The sequence below is a fragment of the Amphiura filiformis genome, unplaced genomic scaffold, assembly GCF_039555335.1.
Source record: "Amphiura filiformis unplaced genomic scaffold, Afil_fr2py scaffold_174, whole genome shotgun sequence".
Taxonomy (NCBI): Eukaryota; Metazoa; Echinodermata; class Ophiuroidea; order Amphilepidida; family Amphiuridae; genus Amphiura; species Amphiura filiformis.
In genome coordinates, this window is record NW_027305638.1 from 22,975 (window position 1) to 39,545 (window position 16,571).

Below are 16,571 nucleotides of genomic sequence, written 5' to 3' on the forward strand. Positions count from 1 at the left end.
TTCAGCAGACAGCATCTCATGTCATTGCCAATGCTATCTTCAGTAGACAGCATGTGATGTCATTACCAAAGCTATCTTCAGTAGACAGCATCTGATGCCATTACCAATGCTATCTTCAGCAGACAGCATCTCATGTCATTGCCAATGCTATCTTCAGTAGACAGCATGTGATATCATTACCAAAGCTATCTTCAGTAGACAGCATCTAATGTCATTACCAATGCTATCTTCAGTAGACAGCATCTCATGTCATTACCAATGCTATCTTCAGTAGACAGCATCTCATGTCATTGCCAATGCTATCTTCAGTAGACAGCATGTGATGTCATTACCAATGCTATCTTCAGTAGACAGCATATGTCATTACCAATGCTATCTTCAGTAGACAGCAGCTCATATCATTGCCAATGCTGTCTTCAGTAGACAGCATCAGATGTCATTACCAATGCTATCTTCAGCAGACAGCATCTCATGTCATTGCCAATGCTATCTTCAGTAGACAGCATGTGATGTCATTACTAATGCTATCTTCAGTAGACAGCATCAGATGTCATTACCAATGCTATTTTCAGCAGACAGCATCTCATATCATTGCCAATGCTATCTTCAGTAGACAGCATCAGATGTCATTACCAATGCTATCTTCAGCAAACAGCATCTCATGTCATTGCCAATGCTGTCTTCAGTAGACAGCATATAATGTCATTACCAATGCTATCTTCAGCAGACAGCATCTCATGGCATTCAGTAGACACAGCATCTAATGTAATTACCAATGCTATCTTCAGTAGACAGCATCTCATATCATTGCCAATGCTATCTTCAGTAGACAGCATCAGATGTCATTACCAATGCTATCTTCAGTAGACAGCATGTGATGTCATTGCCAATGCTATCTTCAGTAGACAGCATGTGATGTCATTACCAATGCTATCTTCAGTAGACAGCATCTCATATCATTGCCAATGCTATCTTCAGTAGACAGCATCAGATGTCATTACCAATGCTATCGTCAGCAGACAGCATCTCATGTCATTGCCAATGCTATCTTCAGTAGACAGCATATGATGTCATTACCAATGCTATCTTCAGTAGACAGCATCTCATATCATTGCCAATGCTATCTTCAGTAGACAGCATCAGATGTCATTACCAATGCTATCGTCAGCAGACAGCATCTCATGTCATTGCCAATGCTATCTTCAGTAGACAGCATGTGATGTCATTACCAATGCTATCTTCAGTAGACAGCATGTGATGTCATTACCAATGCTATCTTCAGTAGACAGCATCTGATGCCATTACCAATGCTATCTTCAGCAGACAGCATCTCATGTCATTGCCAATGCTATCTTCAGTAGACAGCATGTGATGTCATTACCAAAGCTATCTTCAGTAGACAGCATCTAATGTCATTACCAATGCTATCTTCAGTAGACAGCATCTCATGTCATTGCCAATGCTATCTTCCGTAGACAGCATGTGATGTCATTACCAATGCTATCTTCAGTAGACAGCATATGTCATTACCAATGCTATCTTCAGTAGACAGCATCTCATATCATTGCCAATGCTATCTTCAGTAGACAGCATCAGATGTCATTACCAATGCTATCTTCAGCAGACAGCATCTCATGTCATTGCCAATGCTATCTTCAGTAGACAGCATGTGATGTCATTACCAATGCTATCTTCAGTAGACAGCATCAGATGTCATTACCAATGCTATTTTCAGCAGACAGCATCTCATATCATTGCCAATGCTATCTTCAGTAGACAGCATCAGATGTCATTACCAATGCTATCTTCAGCAGACAGCATCTCATGTCATTGTCAATGCTGTCTTCAGTAGACAGCATATAATGTCATTACCAATGCTATCTTCAGCAGACAGCATCTCATGGCATTCAGTAGACACAGCATCTAATGTAATTACCAATGCTATCTTCAGTAGACAGCATCTCATATCATTGCCAATGCTATCTTCAGTAGACAGCATCAGATGTCATTACCAATGCTATCTTCAGCAGACAGCATCTCATGTCATTGCCAATGCTATCTTCAGTAGACACAGCATCTAATGTCATTGCCAATGCTATCTTCAGTAGACAGCATGTGATGTCATTACCAATGCTATCTTCAGTAGACAGCATATGATGTCATTACCAATGCTATCTTCAGTAGACAGCATCTTATGTCATTACCAATGCTATCTTCAGTATACAGCATATGATGTCATTACCAATGCTATCTTCAATAGACAGCAAATGATGTCATTACCAATGCTATCTTCAGTAGACAGTATCTCATGTCATTGCCAATGCTATCTTTAGTAGACAGCATCTGATGTCATTACCAATGCTATCTTCAGCAGACAGCATCTCATGTAATCACCAATGCTATCTTCAGTAGACAGCATCTCATGTCATCACCAATGCTATCTTCAGTAGATAGCATCTGATGTCATTGCCAATGCTATCTTCAGTAGATAGCATCTAATGTCATTACCAATGCTATCTTCAGCAGACAGCATCTCATGTCATTGCAAATGCTATCTTCAGTAGACAGCATGTGATGCCATTACCAATGCTATCTTCAGTAGCAAATGGACAAATAAGAGTCATATGTCTTACTATGACTGTATTCCTACCAAAATCTGATTTTCAATTCACTAGAAACGTGTTGATATGTATATCTTTGAAAATCACCAAAATTGAAAAAGACATTAACCACGGGCACCGTGGCATCGTCGCCTGTTACTCTTTAGCATTCATAGTGCCTTGGCAGTGGTTCGAACCCTCATGTGAATTTTAGTATTTTTTAATTCTTTTTACTAACATGCCCCTGAATGAAATTGTTGGCGAAGTACCTTTAAGTGTTAGCAAGGAAACAGTTGTTGACCTGTTTAAGGACAGAATAAAGTGACCCAAAAATTTCAACATTGCTTTGTAACTTTTTGCTGTGTATGGACAATATATGGCGCTCTATGATAGTCCTACTATATTACCACGACTAAACTGGTCACTGAAAACTGTGTCCGGACAAGATAATAATCGAAATGAATGCAGCACCAACACTATTCAGTGAGTCTATTTATTATACAAATCAAATTTATTCACCTTTGCAAAAACATTTCTCCCAATTCAGCATAGATAATTATGACTACCTTTTTAACCTCCATGATGATAACTGTTAGAATTAGTCGCATTAAAATTGCAACAATGTTATGTTTGTGTTTCCATTCTACACCAGATTCACTGCAATGGGCTATTCCACTTGAAATCCATACACCCCCTATGGCGGACATGACCTTAATCTCTCACACAGGGGGTGGATATTTCAAATGGAGTCACCCATTCAGTGTTGTCTGCTCCAAAATGGGTTATTCCACTTGAAATCCATACACCCCCTATGGAAGACATGACTTTATTAATCTTCCACGCAGGGAATGTGAATTTCAAATGGAGCCACCCATTCAGTGTCATCTGTCCCAAAATAGGATATTCCAGTTGAAATTCATACACCCCCATCTTTCACACATGGATCGCAAATTTCAAATGGGGTTTCTTGAATGTGTAACTCCATTTGGAATTTACACCCCTGTCTAATAACTCAAATGTAATAGCCCAAATAATGTTGGGAATGCAGTGGGCTATATTCAAACCCTGTCCCTGCAGAGGGCCAAGAACCATTATGTGTACAGCTGCAAAAGATTTTTATAATTATATACTTTATCACAATAGATTTTGTACATTAACAAATATTACATATTTTTACTTTTTCTATACTCATATAAATTTATATAAAACTTTGAACATATATAAACTGTATAACTTGTTCAAGGAAACCGCATGGTGTATTTAAAGGTATGCAAGATTAGATCCAACAGCCAGCCAACAATAGTTTCCAACCTGTAAGTTATTACCCCATGAGAACTACCTGCCGATTGGCCAAAATGAATAGTGTGTCCAATTTTGAACCAATTAAGGTTGGTCTGAACCCTGGAATTATGGAAACTTTCGGGCCTCATAACTTCTAAATTGTTGGTCTAAAGTATATAAAAGTATACATATTTAGAATGGCAAAGACTTGATAAGTTCATCTGCGAGGTCAAATTTGGGCCAAAATGGCACTTTTGGCCCAAAATCCCAAAAATAACGGTTTTTGGCCCACTTCTTTTTTGTGCACCGTAACAAAAAATTCTTGAGCCAAAAGTTTTTTGAAACTAATTTTAAAAACTAGATCAAAATATCTAGGACCCGTTTTTCATTTTTTGAATTTTGACCAATTTCACCAAAAATATTTGAAATTTGTGCCAAAATCGGGCTTTTTTATGATTTTTTTGAAAAATCAGCATTTTTTGACCATTTTTGGCAAATTTCTCAAAGTTAGTTGAAATTCAAAAAATGAAAAAAGTGTCCCAGATATTTTGATCTAGTTTTTAAAAAATTAAGAAAAAACTAATTTTGGCCCAAGAATTTTTTTGTTACGATGCACAAAAAAGAAGTGGGCCAAAAACATTATTTTAGATTTTGGGCCAAAAGTGCCATTTTGGCCCAAATTTGACCTCACAGATGAACTTATCAAGTCTTTGCCATTCTAAATATGTATACTTTTATATACTTTAGACCAACAATTTAGAAGTTATGAGGCCCGAAAGTTTCCATAATTCCAGGGTTCAGACCAACCTTAAGAGAGGGTATTAACAAGATCATCTGCAAAAGCAAGTTTGAAAGCCTAGTCATAATTGGCAATTGAAATGAGCATTTCAAGTTATCAACCAATCAGGAATGCTGTTAGATGACCAGCAGTGTCCAGGGGGTTAAAGGGATATACCGTAAAGCTTTGCCAAATGGCACATATTGGCTCCATTGACAGCTGCAAAAGATGTTTATAATTATATTTCATTGTAATAATTTAGAACATTTAATAAAAAATATTATGTTTAACTTTTTCTATTCTCATACTGTACAGGCTGTATCAAAATGATTGGTAATCCCTAGTGATTTTGGACAAGACTGCCACATCAAAATGCAACATCAGAGCCACCTAGTTTATGGATAAATGTTATAAACGGTCATAAAACTATAAATTCCGGTCATTTCAATATGAATCAATGTAACATTTGGAAGAAACAGGCCTTTTCAATACCGATGGGTACCAATTATTTTGATACTCTGTATACATAAAACTTTGATATAGAAACTGTATCACTTGTTAATGGTGTAATTTAAAAGGGCATTTCGTGATCCACAGCATCATCCCCCCACTTTTCTCAAAAAAAGTTGAGATTTTTATATCACTGGAAACCGCTGAATACATAATGTTTATTTATAAAAAAATTCTTGCAGATAAATTCGGTTATTAAAGATATCGTGAGCCAGAACGAAATTACAACACATTGTCTATGGAGCAGTGTAATACACATAATCATGCATAACTCGCAAACGCAAAATCGGAATCAACTGAAATTTTGGGAATAAGCCTTTTTTGTGAATATCTACTGAAAAATGCAATAAAAAGAGGATGCAAGGATCACAAAATACTCCTTTAAGGGGAAAGTTATGCAAGATTAGAGCCAACTGTTTAAATAAACACCTGTTGAATCTTGACTAGGTCCAACTGCTTAAATAAGCACCTGCTGAATCTTGACTACTTTTAAAGATCAGATCGCATCAAAAATATATATATTCTTACCTAATTTCTATAATTTGGTATTTGGAATAATAATCACTCACTAAAGGCATAAAATCCTTGAAATATTGCCCCTATGTAGATGTCAACAGAAAACATTTGATAACATCAATAACATGATTCACCATTCTTTTGTATATTTTAGTTCAGGCGATCAAAAAACCTAAAATTACCCTAAATATCACCAAAATCTGACAAATCGGAAAAAAAAAAAAAAGGAAAATTCTACACAACATCAATTCTGGGCCGGTCAGGCCCATAGAACAGGGTTTTTTTTAATAATTTTTTGGTCACCTTAAGACAACTTGCTTGTTTTGTACAAAAACTAAAATGGTAAGTTGGATTACATTAAGCACTGGAGGAAAACATGATTGCGGTTTTTGCGGCTGCAATTGTGTTTAAAAAAATTTTTTTACAAAAATTGAACAAAAAAAAGTCATGGACCCAAAATTACTTGTTATTCAAGGTTGGAACCAGAGAAATACTGTTACTGCTAAAAAAGTAGCAGTATTTCACTGGTTCTAACCTTGAATAAGAAGTAATTTTGTGTTTGTAAATTTTTTTTGTGGGGGTGTGTGTGCGTGTGTTTTTCAGGAAATTGTTTTTTTGCATTTATTTGAAAATCATGGTACGTTTTTTGGCTTCCCAAATCACATTTTCCTCCGCTGCTTAGATTACATCAACTAGTGACTTTTTCTCACCACACAGCATGAATGATAGTCTTGCAAGAGGTACAGTAGTTTCAGGTTAGGTAACTGAAACAAGAAATGTCTTTAAAAAAGACAACACCATGGATGAATAGAAAGCAAATTTATACTTCTACGCTACTCAAATTTGGTACACTCACCAGAGCGCTTTCACCGGGTCAACAGATGTTATTGCTGAAGACGCCTGTTGACCCGGTAAAAGCGCTCCGGTGAGTGTACCAAATTTGAGTAGCGTAGAAGTATAAATTTGCTTTCTATTTACATTTACCACTATGTATATCATTATACCATGGGTGAAGTTCATGAAAAACAAGGCTGGCTGATAAAATACTTCTTTTTATTAATGACCCAACAATCTTCTCAAAGCTGATGGTAATGATTTTGCATCAGTTAATTTTGGGTTTGTGAAAAATCTGAACATGTTGCTTGGACCTCGGAATATTCCTCGGTTCCAAAGACAAAATGTTTATAATTTTCACAATACCAGAAAAATAACCGATGCAAAGTCATTTTCTATTAAATGATATAAATAGATGGGTGATGCTATTCTTCAGTCACGTCTTGTGAGGGAGAAATCCTAATTTTCAACAACTTGTTAAAATAGTTATTAATCATTTAGAAATGACAGCTTGATCTAGTCATGTAGTATATGGTGAGCAGTTTTAACCATAAACAAGAAAATATGTAGAACATTCCCCAACAGGCAAAGTCCAGCGTTATCTGTTAATGAGGGTCAATCGTTCCATGAAGCATATGCACAAAAACGCTCACTTGTTCTGTGCCTGTACCCTGTAGATTTCCCGCAAACGTACATAGGCACCGCAGGGCTTATAATAAACCTAATACACCTCCCAAGACACAAACGTATTATGTTATTTGTTTGACACAGGCGTCCAAGCAATTAGCCCATATGAATAGGTGATAATTATTAGCATACAAAGCACAGGGAATACTGTTGGTGAATGGTTTGTATATTTTTCAGTCTATGGTTTTAACATAATGATTGTATGTGTGGGTTTTTTGTTTTGTTTTTATTGATTTAAACCACTTCAAGTTGGGCCAAAGCTGTGTATGCGGTCAAACCCATCAAGCCAAGGATGGCTGGAACACCAAATGCTCCTCTGTTGCGTTTCTTCGGATCTGTAACAACAAAAAGATAATATTTTGATATGATAAAAACACTTGACACAACAATTTATGAACACATGCCTCAAGAAGGATGGTCCAATATCATCACATCATGCTATTTACACCTTGGTTAACTCCCCCACATGGGTGACGACAAGTTTCAAATTTTGTTTTTAAAAATTCAATATTTCAGAAATGTAAATTTGCATTATGACCATATTTGGCATCGGCGTGAAAAATGCGTATGAAGTTATAATGTGTGATTTGCTTCACAGCGACGCCCTCAATTTTACTTGGATTTCTAATTTTTGCATAATTATCAATTATAATGCCCAGTGGTGTACTAAAATACCACGTAAAAGACTAAGCCTGAAGTACTTTAATAGTAAAATTTAACTTTTTATATTAAAACCGGGGAGACCCGGTTTTATTCAGAGTTCACCGATCGAGTGCTTGCTAACATGTCCCGTTGATGTCATGTTAGCTTATGTGTACACACGTCGAGCGTGATGCTCCGTGCAGCACGGTATTACATGTACGCACATTGTAGGCGCTGGAATGAAATCGCAATTTTCTTTGTTATACCTCATTTGTTTGGCTTGAAATTAAAAGGGGATAATGTGATCACACAGTGAAAACAAACATTTAAATTGGCTCAGTGGTTCTTATTAAGAATAACGCTTTTGATATTTCACGTGACATTTTGCTCTGCTAATTAGTCAAGGTCAGGTCACACGATGAGCGCGACATAATTTGTTCCTTAAAGAAGGTGCAGATAATTCATGACAATTAGCCATATCATAAACTCACTTCTGTGTGTAGGCTGTGCACACTCTACACATTCGGCAATGAGTATGAAACAATGCTGATGGTAATTAAATGTGAGAGAACTCTGATAGAAATCCAAGCACCCCCATGGAAGACATGATGACCTTAATCTTTCAAAGAGGGAGTGTGAATTTCATATGGAATTAACTGAATGGGTGACTCCATTTGAAATATACCCTTCCCCCCCCCCCACCCCCTGGTGTGGTAGATTAAGGCCATATGGGGTGTATAGATTTCAGCTGGAATAGCCTCATATCTTACCACCAGTGGAGTATCCATGTGCATAGACAAATCGGCTTAGCACCCAAACGCAACCCAGAGATGACGCTGCCCTCTGTGTACAGAGAAAAACAAAATTATAAATATAATAGATTTTTATGGAGCCAGGACAATTTTTTGAAAATTGCAGGAGCTCTGTTAATCACTCTCCTAAGTTTACTAAGGTGCTCAACAAGGAGCTCAATCTAAAATATCTGTATTTTAAACATAGGGATTCAAGTAGTGAGGAGCTCAGTAAATCATGAAATGTTGTTAAGGAGTGCTGTAGGAGCTCTGGTGCAATCAAGCTCCTCAAAAATGAAGGTCTGGTCCGCTGTATTACACAGTGACGTTTTGTAAATTTTCATGAATTCTGGCAGAGTAGGTAGACAACACACCTCAAAATTACCAAATCCTGGCTATTAATTTTATCTATTTATCTGTTTTAAAACGTATTTAGTACTATTTACAGCTCATACGGCATAAGAGTGTGTATGAAGCCAGCACACACACTACATCAACTGTTACATGCACAGGACAGAAACTCAATCATCACCTCACTCCTAAACAAACTGTGCCCAAGTTTAATTGACAGATGACGTCAGACGCAAACTAGTCTTTAATTCTGTCTTTGATTATTAAAGTTACGTCAAATTTGGCTTACAACTGACGACAGGTTATACTTACAGGATGTCTCAGCCCTGATACCATCAGAAAGAACAAAAACGATGGGTAGTACTCCAATCTGTAAGATTAAAAGAGCAAATAAAATGACAGTAGTTATGTTGTATTTGTGGGTGCTTGTTGTCACCTTTTCACGTCCATATCACAGCAAAACTGCTTTTTTGAGTCTGGCGAGACAAATATCAGGTATATCTCAATCTTGGAAAGAAGTACTTGAAACAGTTCACATGGTTCATTGTAAATAATTCCAATGATGATGTTGACTACTCACATTTTTAGTAATGTTTCACAACTACACCTAGTGCACATCGTCATCATCCCTATATCTTTGAGTTAAAAATTGCCGTGATAGTACAGCGAATCCTCTCGTTTTTTAACAGCTACGCATCGCGATTTTGTTCGAGATAGGCCAAGCGACTTAGGCTAAGCATACCATGACTATCATATGAGATACCACAGCGTTTCCATATTCTACACATATTACGATTTGTGCATGCTCTAGTACTCCATATGATGTTTCTATTACAAGAAAAAAATCTGTTTTCAGGTACAACCACTGAGTTTTGTTTCCAGTACACTCACTCGAAAAGCAGTCCACTAATTAGCGGGGCCTTGCAGCTTGCTGTGGATATCTTTTACTGCATTTTTAATGTAAAAAATTTGAAATCCAATGTAAAAATTGATATATATTTAATTTTGAGAATGACAATTATACTTTATAGGTATAAAGGAAACGTTTAGCCCATTTAGTTAAGTTCCAGGTGCACGTCCTATAACACAATGCATATGTAAACTTTCTTTATCTGTGTCAATAATAGAATATTGATTTCAACGGAGTATTGAGCTGTATGGAAAAAAATATTATAATACAGGGTGTTGACACTGTGTAGTGGTTTCATCAGACTGGCAAATCATCATATCTGACTACTTTTTTATAGGCAACAGGAACCGTTGAGGGTGTGATGAGTTGGTCAAAGATGTTGTTGAGTGAATAGGCCCCCTCGTCCTTGTTCTGAGTGCCTTTTCCTTTTCACCAAACAACATCTTTGACCAACTCATCACCTGCAATGTATTTAAAACAATTAACCCTGTGAGAGCTACCTGCCGATTGGACAAAAATAAGTTTTCATTATCAATTGGACCAATCAGCAACATTGTTAGAATAATTGAATACCTGAGTGGAAGAAGGGCCCAACTCCATCAAAACTGTTTTTGAGATATTAAGAAGAAACTTAATATTTGGAAAAGTTTTGTAGACAGAATGTTTTCATCTTCAGGGGACCTTTAATACATGAACATACAATAGTACATACATTCAAAATTATATATGATGTTTCCATGGCAGCGGTACAGGTCTTAATACTGAGCTGGAGTTGGGCCCTTCTTCCACTAATATGCTGCAAGTGCCAGTTCTGTGTTATAAATAGCTACAGAAATTAGGTAATCACCATTAATTGCACAAGTAGAACTCATGTGATATGTTAGCAAGAAAATTTATTGTAGTGAAAAGCAGATTTCATGGATGAACAAAATTCCTCTTTAACCCTATATTTGTGGAAGAAGGGCCCAACTCCATGGAGTTGGGCCTTTCTTCCATGAAAACCATGATTCAGTGGCAGTGGAAGACTATTTAGAGAGAGGATTTTGGCTCATCTTTCACCATAAGGAAGAACATTCTGCTGGCAATAAAATGCTGGGTCTAACTCATTTTTGTAAAAAATTGGAGTTGGGCCCTTCTTCCACAAATATAATGGCCAAAGCGGAGTATTGTCCATCCATCATATCTGCTTCTTACTACAATAAACTTTCTTGCTAGCATATTACATGCTTCTACCTGTGCAATTAATGGATAATTATCAAATTTCTGTAGCTATTTATAACACATCTGCTTACGGAACTGTATCTTGTATCTTGTACCTTGTATATTAGTGGAAGAAGGGCCCAACTCCAACTCGTATTAAGACCTGTACCATTGCCATGGAAACATCATATATAATTTCGAATGTATGTAATATTGTATGTTCATGTATTGAAGGTCCCCTGAAGATGAAAACATTCTGTCTATAAAACTTTTCCAAATATGAAGTTTTTTCTTAATATCTCAAAAACAGTTTTGATGGAGTTGGGCCCTTCTTCCACTCAGGTATTCAATTTCACCACGCAATGAATTATTTGCAAAACTTCATTCTGATTGGTGATTAAAATGAAAATATCATGTAATTGACCAATCAGAGGCAATGTTAGATTGGCAGGTAGTGCTCAGGGGGTTTTAATGTAAAAGTGATGTAATTATTTTCCTGTTTGCTCATTTGCAACCCCTCTAACACTCTGTATGTGAGATTGTAGACAACAAGTTTCCAAAATTCTTTGTAAAATTCAAAAATGTCAGAATTGTACGTTTTCATCACCATATTTGGAATCAGCACCAAAAATACATTAAAATGAGGAAACAAGCCTAATATTGTTCAGTGGTTCTTGAGATAGTTCTTGATATTTTGAGGAAATATCTCAAAACTTGGGACTTCATATGTAGATTTCAAAACTTGGACTTGGACTTCGTATGAAGCCTATGACACTTACGTGTTCTGATGGGATCTCTGTACACAGTTGAATACATTATGTTCATCACTGTACATAGCTGGGTACTGCAAAGAAAAGAAAAGATGGTGATCATCTTAACAAATATGCTTAACTTACTGATCTTAAGGATAAAGATGACATTGCTTATACTAGGGGCTATGCAATAAGTATGAGCCCGGGGGAGGGTAAAATTGGGGGGGGGGGGCAAAGATTTGTTGGCAAGCCGAGAGGGGAGGCAAGCAATTTTTGGCAGGCCAAGAGAGGGGGAAAGCAATTTTTGGCACACATTTACATGGCACCTTTTAAATAACACGCTCTTAAAAGGCTTAGGAAATAACTACAGAAATAATTAAATGTGCAAAATTTATTGCTCACTACACTCGCATCATATATCTAGACCATTTGCAAATTGGGAACCCAAAAATTTGGCAGGCCGGGGAGGGGGAGGGTGGAAGTGATTTTTGGCAGGCCGAGAGGGGGGGCAAGTGATTTGTGGCACGCCATATTAAAATCCCCCTGGCTCATTATTATCGCACAACCCCTTATAATTAGTCTCAATGAAGTACATGCAGAGATTTTGATCTAGACAGTGCATGATCTAAGGTTACTCTTCCGAACCCGGGCTACTTTTTGTACATTACAATGCACACAGCCCGTAGTAGGCCGTCTTATACGCGTACTGTGCAGAATAAACCGTAGTATCAAGCGTAGTAGCCTCAGATTTAGCATGTTGTCTTGATCTGAATACTGCACAGACTTGTATGACTACAAAAATATAGGCTCAAATCATGCATTTCTCTAAAGTCACTCAAGGGTGCATTAATTATGCTAAGATGAGGCTGTGGAACACAAAGTGCCCCTTCTTTTAATGACTGCACATCAGTCATTTTGAGGGTATTGTGACATTATCTAAGCTGGAAACGAGAGGCGCATACCCAAAAAATAATTGATGCAAAACCATTAACCTCATTCATAACCGTCACTTTTCCCTTTTTTAATTTCATCTGCGACACATTTTCTTCTTTTAAATTTGAGAACAAAACAAGAATTTTACTTTATCTTCTTCCATTACCCCTCTAAAAATGAATAACTGATTTAAGGAAATACTGCTAGCAACCAATCACATATCAAATGCGCAATCATGCGATGTCCAAAAATGGTGGCTAGTGTATGCCTAAATTGTTGGATCACATAATACGTCACATAATGTGGTGATTGTAAAGCGTACTTATGTTCCGTCACAAGACATGGCATGGTCAATCATTATACTTTTTCAATAACCTGTATTATAGCCAATAATTTGTGTCCGCATATTTAAAGGTCAATATCTGTAAACACATCGCGTATGTTCATGAAATTTTGTTATCACCACAAGCTGGCACCATAGCATAGCATACTAAGTGTAGAGTGTTCTAGCGAGGACTATCATGTTACCGGTACAGGAACCAGGGTTCGGTTTACTTTGAAAAATTTGCACAGCAATTTTTAGGGAAAACATTATTTAGGTACGTATGTTCTTATGATATTAGCATATATGTTTACATTGTTTAAAAAAATGCTTTAATAAAAGATGAAATTTGTGTAGGTTGTCCAAAATGGGGAGCATTTTCCTCTGTTATGCCAGGTAAATTGAACGCTGCTGGAAACACATTGCACTTTGTCCAGCCTTATACAGTTTGTTTGTATTATTATGGATAACTTGCCATTGAAGGTACAAAGGCATAAAATGGTATGATGCTGAATATTGTGACATGAAATGGACTATTCTAGTTGATATCCATACACATCTTATATGGAAGACATGTCCTTAATCTCCCAAATAGGAAGCGTGAAATTCAAATGGGGTTACCTGAGTGGGTGACTCCATTTCAAAATCTATACCCCCTCATTGTAGAAGATTAAGATGTTTTCAAAATGGGGTGTATGGATTTCAACTGGAATAGCCCAATAGTGTAGTGAATATGAATGACATGCGATAAGATCAAACAAAAAGGTTTGCCTCTCTAATCTAAAAAGCTATACATGTGTTAATGTTTTTCAGAAAAACAAGTAAAGCTATAAGTAAAGCTATAAGTTTTAGCCCACTTTGTCTTGATTTTATTTTTATAACTAAAAAAACCTGTAAAAGAGACCTAGTGTGCGCCTATAGCTAATTGATATGATCTATGATGTGATAATGGCTTGAACATCTTTGGAAGCAATTTTTGAAGATCTATCCTTCTAAAAGGGGTTTAATTCACATTGAGTGCATTTTGAGATCAAATAATTATGGAAATGGAGCTAGCAACTAGTGTCCGTTTCTGCTACAAGGGCGTTATCTACACCCTCTGTGCAGGTTTCTTAGTGAAATAATGTGGTACAGCATTGAAACTGCATGGATATAACCACCTTCTTGCATTGGCAAATCCATTTGAAATCCATACACCCCCTGTGTGGGTCATGTCTTCCATGAGGAGTGTGCCAAATTTTTCTAAAGTTTGTTCGCCTTATATGTGACCCCTCGGCACAACTGAGCCCGGATGTCGCCAGTGCCACTATTGAGATATGCTCCATCGAACTTAACAATAAACAAGAGGAAACAAAGGACTTATTGACTGTTTTATTGATTTTTCACTTCTTAAATGTCAAGTACTATAGACATGATATACATCATTTTAAAGCTAATTTCAAGCAGAATATTTTGGTTGAATATCTCAAAAATGATGATTGGCGCCATCAGGGCTCAGTTGTGCCGAGGGGTCACATATAAGGTGGAAATTATTTGGCTTTTGTTACTGCGCGCACCAATACAGTCCCAACTCATGCTGGCGTAAATTCACATAAGCGTGGCGTGCGCCAGTCACGCATTACGCAACGCACAACTAGCGTAAGCATTGCCCCCAACTGTGTGCATGCCATTCTGTATCAATACACGGTGTTATGAGTCTTATTTTTTTCGCCTTATATAAACCGAACAAACTTTAGAGTAGCCAATTCCTGATGAAATGTTGAGGCATGATATGAGCAAGCTATGATAGTGTAATACCTCAACACCGTACTCTTTCCTGGCTCTGCTGACTTTAAATCCCAAGTATGCAAGCATTACCCAGCTTGTTACACCAGTGAAAATAACACAACCATATTCCTTTGGTAGAACCGACAAAACTGCCATCTTGTCTGTAAAATTTGAAAAATGGAAATTAAACATTAAGTAAACATGTTCATACAGTATGTACCTCAACTCCGTACTCTTTCCTGGCTCTGCTGACTTTAATGGTCAGGTATCCCAGCAATACACAGCTCGATAAACCAGTGAAAATAACGCACCCGTATTCCTTGGGTAGAACCGACAAAACTGCCATCTTGTCTGCAAATGAAAAATGGAAATTCAACATTGATTACTTTTTTAATAAAGGTGGCCGAGCGGAACGGGCACCGACTCATAATCGGAAGGTTACGGGTTCAAGCCCCGGCAACGCCATCGTGTTATCCCCTTTGAGTAAGCTACTTTATCTCGATTACTCCTCTCCACCCAGGTGTATAATTTTCCACCATTTTCTGCCATTCTTTTTCTCCGATCGGTACCAGATACCAATCAAGGATCGTAGGGAATTTGATTGACAGTGACGTCAGACGCAAACTAGTATTTTTATCTCTGTCTTCAATTATACATGTATGTTGAGTGAGAATATCAAAAAAATTTCAAAAACCCTCTTCCTTCTTTTTTCGAAAAACTGAACATGGAACATGTTTTTTACTGCACTGCACTCTTAGCCTAATGGTTCGTTCATACTACGCCCCAATTGCTTTGCGGGCCGGTGCTGCAAGATACTGCATTTTTACCATGAAACTTGGAAATGCAGCGAGTTGCATTGAGTTGCAGCAAAAAATATCTCTGAAACGCACCGCACCATGTTGCAGTATGACGCGCAACATCAATTGCTTTATAGATAAATAGTCATGCAGCGCATGAGTGATCATGACGTGAACTATAGTAAATAAACAAGGCAAGCCTTTAACAAGCGTGTTCATCAACGACGCGGCCACTGGCTGCCGTCTACCGCCGCGTAGATGACATTCAGGCCCGAACATCCCGGAACCAATGAAATTCAGCACTTTCAAGTGCAAAATGCAAAGTCATTCAAATGCATTAAAATGCAAAGTCATTCATTCAATGCCACATGCATGCTCAGTGGCCCATGATCATGTCTGTCATGTCTGTGGAATTCAACACCCATCTCAGTGAGTGATCGAGTTGGGGAGTTTGTCATATCTCCCAGATTAAAATTCGATTATGCCCCTCTCATTTAATCAAGCTTACCAATTTGAGAGTTGGGTATGAGTACTATAAAATCTTGATCAGACTCTGCAAAGCAAGAAAGTGACGAAATGAACACCGGTAACAGCACTTGACTGGTTGCAACTGCACTCTGGTCTCTGACCTGAAACAGCTGACTGCATTCATACACGCCCCTGGATGAATGGAAACAAGAACTTCCTTTAACACGGATCGGCTGTTTTAAAAGGGCATTTCGTGATCCCTAGCCTCATCCCCCCCACTAGTCTCAAAAAAAGTTGAGATTTTTATACCACTGGAAACCTCTGGCTACATAAGGGGTGGTGCAATAATTATGTGTACCCCCCGGGGGGGGAAGGATAGGGGGGGGAAAGATTTTTGGCAGGTCAAAGGGGGGGGCAAGCATTTTCTTGGCA

General features: G+C 37.6%; 1 protein-coding gene across 1 annotated transcript; it reads right to left on the reverse strand.

The window, feature by feature from the left end:
• Positions 1-5,904: 5,904 nt before the first annotated feature.
• Positions 5,905-15,030, reverse strand: LOC140145216 (glutathione S-transferase 3, mitochondrial-like). The gene is made up of 5 exons (XM_072166988.1): positions 14,905-15,030; positions 11,880-11,944; positions 9,303-9,360; positions 8,619-8,691; positions 5,905-7,541 (listed from the first exon to the last, which is right to left on the reverse strand). The coding sequence occupies exons 1-5, from the start codon at positions 15,028-15,030 to the stop codon at positions 7,441-7,443; spliced, it is 423 nt and encodes a 140-aa protein (XP_072023089.1). The 3' UTR covers positions 5,905-7,440.
• Positions 15,031-16,571: the final 1,541 nt, after the last annotated feature.